The 8453-nt window shown below is 39.7% G+C and overlaps 1 protein-coding gene across 1 annotated transcript; it reads right to left on the reverse strand.

Annotated features, from left to right (window-relative positions):
- Positions 1-534: 534 nt before the first annotated feature.
- LOC112181262 (probable leucine-rich repeat receptor-like protein kinase At1g35710) lies at positions 535-4780 on the reverse strand. The gene is made up of 2 exons (XM_024319684.2): positions 1274-4780; positions 535-1132 (listed from the first exon to the last, which is right to left on the reverse strand). Exons 1-2 carry the CDS (start codon positions 4629-4631, stop codon positions 777-779), a joined length of 3714 nt encoding a protein of 1237 aa, XP_024175452.1. The 5' UTR covers positions 4632-4780; the 3' UTR covers positions 535-776.
- Positions 4781-8453: the final 3673 nt, after the last annotated feature.

The raw sequence follows: 8453 nt of genomic DNA on the forward strand, positions 1-8453 counted from the left end.
CTGATGGATGAAGTTTAATCAACTATTCTGGAGATTTAACCATAACCAACTTATAGTCTATAGTGAAACTTACACCCTATATTTTCTTATGATGATAAGTCTCCAAAATAATTTATAGTTGCACAATTAATTTAGTTGTATACCAACAGAAAGACTATTTCTTTCTACCTTACACTGTTGGAGCGATAAATTTAGCATCAGACTGTAAATGCTTCCCTTTATTAATCAATAACTCGTAAATTTTTTTGGAGTAATAATGAAGTTTCCTTTTTTCATTCATCAGACTTTGTACATTGCTAAATTCATCTTCATAAACATCAGCAGATTAAAAGTTACAAATATGAAAAAACAGGATGAAAAAAAAAAAAAAAAACTGTAGACTACTCCATGTCACTTGTACTACCATAGAACTTGGGGCTACTCCATGTCTATTGCACTGATACAGCTCTAGGACAAATTCTCTGCTGTATAACCTCAATGTAGTATGATCCTTAATATGTCAAGAATTGAAAACAAAAATGAAAGCAACCCACAAGAAATTGTTATTGAAATTTATACCACAACGCATGATGAGCAGAATTAACTCAAGTTATAGTACAGGTGTACCAGTTACTTGAGTTTTACATCAACAGAAATACTACTTATTATACCATTGCTGGCACTAGAATAATACATTTATTCATCAAATAACCAGAAACTAGAGGAAATGCAAGACTATTTCAATTTTGGAGAAGGGATTTAGTAGTTAAACCTTTTTTATTTATTCCAGCAACTTCCTAGTTATGAAAATTTGCCAATTTATTGATGGTTACTGTACTGAACGGGTCAGAAAGGCTACTCCGGGTCCTGGCTGATGACAGTTCTTTTGCCACAAAATGCATGGTTGGTCGTGAATCCGGATTAGTGCTGGTGCAGGCCAAGGCCACTGTTAACAAGGAAACCAGTCGCACTGCTAATTGACTTGAAGGAGACCGAAGTCTTTGGTCTAGCAAATCCTTCAAAAGCATATCTCCATTTTCCGATAGAGAAGTCAGTAGCTCCCCTGGATGCCTTCCCATCATAATTTCTAATGCCACCACTCCAAAGCTGAATACATCACACTTATCTGTCACTTGCATTGTGAATGCGAGCTCTGCATGCTCATTAGAATAACAAAATCAGCAAACATTTTCCCATCATATACATATAGACAACAATAATATATGTTAATAGGCGAGTACAAACATCTGTATAAATGAAAAACAAGTTTATAAGTTTATTGAATGAGTGATACCTGGAGCCATGTAGCCATAAGACCCCGCTACAGCAGTCCAGTTTGAGGAATCTGAGCTCAATAGTCTTGCTGTTCCAAAGTCTGATAGCCATGGCACGAAATCCCGATTTAATAATATGTTGCTCAAAGTTATGTCGCGGTGAATGATTTGGTGAGAGCAGTCATTATGCAAGTGAGAAATAGCATCAGCTATTCCTTGCACAATTTCCACCCTTGTGCCCCAGCCAAGTACATCTGCTTCGCCCTCCACTCCATAAAATACCATTTTCAAACTGCCTCTCTCTGCATATTCATACACCAAGTACAAGCACCCCTTCCAGGAACAGAATCCATAAAGTTTTATTACATTTCTGTGCATCACTTCTGTCAAGGTTCTTATCTCATTTTCAAAACTCTTGCGATTCAATTCTGGAATGTCGTCACTAGAATCTACTGACATATTCAATTTCTTAACTGCAACGACTCTGCGTCTGTCCAACACAGCCTTGTAGACACTTCCAAAACCTCCTCTTCCAATGAGGTACTTTTCATCAAAGTTCTCGGTGGCAGTGATGATTTCAGAAAATGTCAGTTTACCATGTCTTCCCCAAATAATTGAATCAAAACTTTTAGACACCTTAGGATGATCGATTTTTCCGAGATTTGATTTCTTGCAGGTCTTAAGAACTACAGCAGATATGGTCACCAACAGCAATAAACCACAAATGGGAACAAGGACGCCAACAAGAATTTTCTTGTTGGACTTTTTGGGACCTGAAGTGCATGGAGTTAGTCCCTCTGTTTCACCACACAAACCACTATTTCCAATGAAAGCATTATTAGGAAGCTTCTTTTGGAAAATGCCACCAGTTGGGATTGGACCTGTCAAGTTATTGTAAGAAAAATCAATGCCGACAAGACTAGCCATTCTGGAAAATGTTGATGGTATATTCCTGGAGAGTTGGTTATGCGAGACATTTAGAATCTCCAACATTATAAGCTTGGCAAGGTTTAATGGTAGTGATCCCGAGAATGTATTGCTGCTTAGGTCCAACAAGTACTGCAGGTGTAGATTACCAATCTCCTCTGGTATTCCACCTGATAATTTGTTGTGGCTTATGTTCAAGCTTGTTAACCTCTGAAACGTTCCAGGGGCGACTGGTAATACCCCTGTAAAATTATTATCAGACAAATCAAGAAACTCAAGCCTTGTCAATTTGCCAAGAAACCGAGGGATAACTCCTGTCAAGTAGTTCCTGCTGAGACTGAGATAGAACAACAAGCTTAGATTCCCAATGGCAACTGGAAATTCCCCACTGAATTCATTAGAGCCTAGGTTTAGCTTCTGCAATTGTCTTAACTGCCCAAGCTCAGGTGGGATTTGACCAGAAATTCTATTTCCATCCATTTGCATATCCGTGATGTTTTTGCACTCTCCCCATTGTGGCGAGAGTTGACCAACGAACTTGTTGTGACTAAGATAAATTACTTCAAGATGGGGATGAACACCAAATGCATTGGTGATGTTTCCGGTGAATTGGTTTACTTCAACCCAGACTCCAATTAATGCAGAACAATTTCTCAAGCACTCAGGCAATGGCCCTGTGAAGTTGTTATTGTGCACAAAGAATCCCTGCAAAGAAAATCCACTACACAACTCGGGCGGCAATTCTCCAGAGAAACTGTTCCATGCCAAGTCAATATATATCATGTTAGGACTATACTTCCCGAAATCACTGGGAATGGTACCCCAAAACCTATTAGTGAAAACGGAAAACCACTCTAGTTTTCTGAGGTGAGAAATAGTTTTTGGCAACTCCCCTCCAAGTTGGTTTATGCTGACTTGAAAGTCAACCATGGAAGTCATGTTTCCAACCTCTGGGGGGATTGGGCCGCAAAGGCTGTTGTTGTAAAGGTCCAAACTTTGAAGATTTGTGAGGTTCCAGAATTTCATAGGAATCGGCCCTGTGAACTGGTTCAACGAAAGGTCCAACTCTATCAAAACTTTCAAGTTTCCTATCTCTGAGGGAATTGATCCAGAGAAATTGTTTTCGTACAGCTGGAGGATATCAAGTTTTGTCAACAGGCCAATTTCTGGTGGAATATTCCCATTGAAGCTATTGTTTCCTAAAGAAAGCTTCTGAAGATTTGTGAGGTTCCAGAATTTCATAGGAATCGGCCCTGAGAGCTGGTTTCCCCCAAGGTACAATTGTCTCAAAACATTCAAGTTTCCTATCTCTGAGGGAATTGATCCAGAGAAATTGTTTCTGCTCAGCCAGAGGAGATCAAGTTTTGTCAACAGGCCAATTTTTTCTGGAATTTTCCCACTGAGTTTATTCATAGCCAAGGACAAATAAGTTAGGTTGGTACAAAGACCAAGCTCAGAAGAGATTGAAGAGTTCAAGGAATTCCTTCCAAGGTCTAGGTGCTGAAGCTCCCTGAGTTGGCCTACAGAGGATGGGATTTTGCCTTCAAGGGAATTGTTATAAAGGCTAATAAATTGAAGATTAGATATCAAACCAATATCTTCCGGAATTGGACCACTAAAGTTGTTCGATTCCAAATAAAGGTGCTTAATGTTGGGAAAGTTATATGGGAATGGCCCTTGGAATCGGTTATCGGTGAGATTGAGAGATTCAAGCTTGACCAGGTTGGTAACTACCAATTTTGGTATTTGGCCAGTGAAAAGATTTCCAGACAAATCCAGGAAGGTCAAGTTCCTACATTCAGATATAAATTCTGGGAACTCTGAATCTAAATTATTCCCATAAAGATCAAGGTAGCTCAACAAAGGAAAGCCTGAAAATTTAGACCAGTCAGGAGTGTCTAAGTGGTTACCTCCAAGAAGCAAATATTGTACCTTTTTGAGATTGTCCAGCTGATAGGGAATGGTACCACTGAGATAGTTGTTGTTGAGACTTAGAAAATGAAGCTCCGTTAACTTGCCCATTTCCGCAGGCACTTCTCTTTCCAAGGTATTGTTTCCCAAATCCAAGGTTGTGAGCTTGGTGAGGTTGCCAATGGCAAATGGTATAGGCCCTGAGAAATTGTTACCACTGACGTTGAAATGGGTGAGATCGAAAAACTTGTTGAAGTTGAACTGTGCTAGTGCTGCGGTGATGTTGAAGTTTGCAAGGTGAATTTCGGAAACTGTTTTGGTATTTTGGTTGCAGACAATGGCAGACCAGTTGCACAGGTTGTTTAGGTTTGTGAGCGACCATGAATTCAGGGAAGGTGGTGAAGAAGTAAAGCTGTTCTTCCATTTTAGGAGAGCTTCAGCTTGTATTCTTTGTGATGACGTGGCCAGCAGTGGTAGCAAAAAGAGCAAGAATATATGAAGAAGGAGGAGATGCAGAGGAGTCTCCTGAACTGCTTTCATGATGTTGTGCTCGATCCAATAAAGCTGCACAGAAGGAGGAATCTACACCAGGAGAGGATCAATTTTGAAGCAAGAGGTTGATTTTTTAAGTTCTCTGAATAGTTTTGAAGAGACTTAAAACGACTTGGGAAACTCATTCAGCAAGTCAGTCCACTTGACCTGTAGTTTTTCTTTTGAATGCAATAGAAACTCCACCTATGAATGAGTGCCCCCCGTGTTTCATGTTTTAACCTTTTGATTTTTTTTAGACAGTGAGAGCTGAAATTCCAAACCGACAACTAATATCACTTTGTATCAAGGAAATTTTTGAACCAAGTTTTTGTGTTCCTTTTAACTTTCCAGATGTTATCCAAGTTTTTGTGTTCCTTTTAACTTTCCAGATGTTAAAGCAAGTCAAAAGTCTAAATAGAGTAGGGGCCGCCGCAGATGGCCAGGGGATACCAGAGCGGTCCACCTCAGTTTCCAGACCCTCCACAAATGCAGTTTTCTCAGAGACCAATGGGGCCTCCTGGTCAGATGATGAGGGGTCCACCGCCTCCGCCGCGGCCTGGAATGCAAGGTCCACCGCCTCGTCCTGGGATGCCTCCTCCACCTGGTGGTGTTCCTTTGTATGGACAGCCTCGTGGCATGCCGCCTCCACCCAACTCTCAGAACCAGCAACAAAATCAGCAGCAACAGTGATTTGGCATAAACAGGTTATGATCGGAGGGTTTCCAAGTGGTGTTGAATGCCGGACATTTTGAACCTAGATTCAGTTCTGTAAACGAGTTTGAGCATGTCTAAATAGAGTACTTTCGGCATTAAATGCAACTATGTAGCAGAACATTGAGCTAGTAATTTGTACAACCTGATGATGATGATGATGATCGATGATGATTAGAATTTGGTTTGTCCTTTACGTTTCAGTACTAAAAAAAAAAAAATGCAAGTCAAAAGTCTATTCTCTCTAGAAGTGTTCAAGTGGAGTTGCTATCTTGGAACAAACCTATGCCTGGTCATTTTAAACTTACTTTGATGGGTCAAAATCTGGAAATGGAAGCATTGGTGCTGGTGGTCTCATTAGAGACTCCTCTGGTAACTGGATTAGTGGCTTCATGTACAATATTGGGTTTGGAGAAGTTCTGCAAGCTGAAGCCTGGGGCTTGTTTTATGAGATGAAGCTTGCCTTGGACCTATCAATCACGCATTTGGAAATTGAATCTGATTCTGCTGTTTTGGTGAACCTTCTCAAGCAAGATGACATTGATTATCACCCTTTGGGAATCATCTTGATTAATTGCAAACATTTTCTGCAATATTTCAATTACTCTCAAGTCCAACATGTTCATAGAGAAAGAAATATGGCATGCTGATATTCATGCCAGGGCCAGTGTCTAGTTCTCCTGGAATTTGTCTTCTCCGAAGACTTCCTGCTATGGTTACCACTTCAAACCACCAAGCTCTGCTGGTATAGTTCTTGTCAAATGGTTTCCAGATAAATCAAGTTCCTGAAGCATAGTCAAATTGCTTAGATTCTGAGGGACCCCCCCATCAGATGATTATTGCTCAGGTGGAGACTGAACAACATGCCTAAGTTTCCCAATTGAGGGGGAACGTGTCCAGTCAAGTCATTAGAGTCAAGACTGAGCTTCTCCAAGTTGATCAACTTCCCAAGCTCAACCGGTATTTCACCAGATGTTTTATTTCTATCAGTCACTCAGTCAGTAAGCAAGTGAGATTTTTGTATTCTCCCCATTCTGGTGAGACATGACTGAGAAATTGATTGCTACTGAGAGAAACGTACTTAAGGCTGGGATGTGTACCAAATGCATTGGCAATGTTACCAGTGAATTTGTTCTGATCAAGCCACACTAGAACTAATGCTGAACAAAATCTCAAGCACTCGGGCAATGACCCTGTAAAGCTGTTATCATTCGCTGTGAAAAATTACAAAGCAAATCCACTACACAGTTCTTGTGGCAATTCTCTAGAGAATTTGTTACCCGAAGTTAAGATATTCCAAGTTAGGATTATACTTCCCAAAATCACTAGGAATACTTCCGGACAACTTATTATGGTACACAGAAAAGCCTTGGAGGTTTGTGAGGAGATAAATGGTCTCTGGCAACTCCCCTCAAATTGGTTTGTGTTGACATCAAAGACAGACAACGAAATCATGTTCCCAATCTCTGGTGGGATTAAGGTATGTCAAAACAGGAAAAACAGAGAATTTAGACCAATCAGCAGGCTCTAAGTAGTTACTTCCAAGAACCAAATATTGTACCTTTTCCAGATTGTCCAGCTGATATGGAATGGCACCGTTGAGATTGCTTCTGTAAAGACTAAAATACTCAACCCGCAATAGCTTCCCCATTTCCACAGGCACTTCCTGTGCAAAAAGATTGTTGCCCAAATCCCTAGTTGTGAGCTCGGTGGGGTTGCCAATGGCAGATGGTATATATTGCCCCTGTGAAATTGTTGCCATTGAGGTTGAAATGGGTGAGATTTAGAAACTGGGTGAGGTCCAATCCTGTTAGTGTTGCATTGAGGTTGAAATTTGAGAGGTCAATCTGGGAAACTGTTTTGGTTTGGTGTCACAGACAATGGAGGTCCAGTTGCAGAGGTTGTTTAAATTTATGAGGGACCATGAATTGAGAGAATGGGATGCAGAATCAAAGCTGTTCTTTCAGCTTATGAGAGCTTCAGCCTCTGCTCTTGGTGATGAGGTGGCTTTCAATGAAAGCAAGGAGATTAAGAAAATATGAAGGACAAGAAGAAGAGGACGCTTCTGACTTCTTTCCTGGTATATATTGACCAGTTTTGATGTTATATCTTTCAAATCAATTACGCAAGAGGTTTTATAAAGTTCTCTGACATGAAGGGATTACAAAAAATAGCATAGCATGCAGAATATGCAAAGAGGAACTATAGGCATACATGCTACGTACTGAAAATTCAGGAAATTTAATTATTGTAATGAATATAGAAATGAACGCTTTAGAGAGTCAAGTTTTGTTCTATAGTATAGTCAATTCTTTTGTTATGAGGAAGACTCTCGAGTCTTCGACATTTGGATTTTTCCTCTGGACTCTTGGAAGATGACTTGTATTTAAAAAAGTTTGTTTCTTCTTTCAACATAAATGCATGCTAGTCTATATTGGGATTTTAATCCCAAGAACGAATCAAGATTTAGGAATAAACACATCCCGTAGCAACCACAATAAAGCAGAACAAACAAATAAATATGAAAAATAGTTAACACAAGATTTAATGTGGTTCGACAAATAACTTGCTTACGTCCACCCAAGATATTTGTTATTTCACTTTGATAATAAAACTAGGCAAAAATCACCAGATTTTTATACAATTTGGGAAGCTAGGTAAGAAGTAAACGGGCCTTAGCTTCTTCCTATTCACATCAACTTTCTGCAGTTGATCCAAGCATCCATTGATCGAACATGTTCATGTGGTCCATGAGATTATTGCCGTCATGCATCTTCAGTGTCTACAGTTGCCGCTTTATCATAACTTGTTGGTTGTTGTAGAGAATTGGATAATTGTACTGTATTCATCTCACCATGAGGTTTATATAGGGTTACTTCATGTATACAAAAGGCAATACATAATAGCTATACTAATCAATCGCACATTACAAGTATGTCAATGGCATACATTACTAGTCTGTCAATCGCATACATTAAGCAATACATATTGCATGAATAGTCATTATTATTTACAACACTCCCCCTTGGATATTCCATGTCAATAGTGTTGTCTTTGCTATGCGCTTCTAAGTTGCCTCGTCAAAAAACTTGCCAAGTAAGAAAAACCCTGTGGGAAAAA

Source organism: Rosa chinensis, unplaced genomic scaffold (assembly GCF_002994745.2).
Source record: "Rosa chinensis cultivar Old Blush unplaced genomic scaffold, RchiOBHm-V2 RchiOBHmChr0c16, whole genome shotgun sequence".
NCBI classification, from domain to species: domain Eukaryota; kingdom Viridiplantae; phylum Streptophyta; class Magnoliopsida; order Rosales; family Rosaceae; genus Rosa; species Rosa chinensis.

What these genes read in the sequence shown, in the direction of transcription:
- LOC112181262 (XM_024319684.2), bottom strand. Translation starts at nt 4,631, where the DNA reads ATGAAAGCAGTTCAGGAGACTCCTCTGCATCTCCTCCTTCTTCATATA. An exon ending in TTATGGCTACATGGCTCCAG is followed by an intron (nt 1,133 to 1,273) that starts GTATCACTCATT and finishes ATGAGCATGCAG; the next exon opens with AGCTCGCATTCACAATGCAA.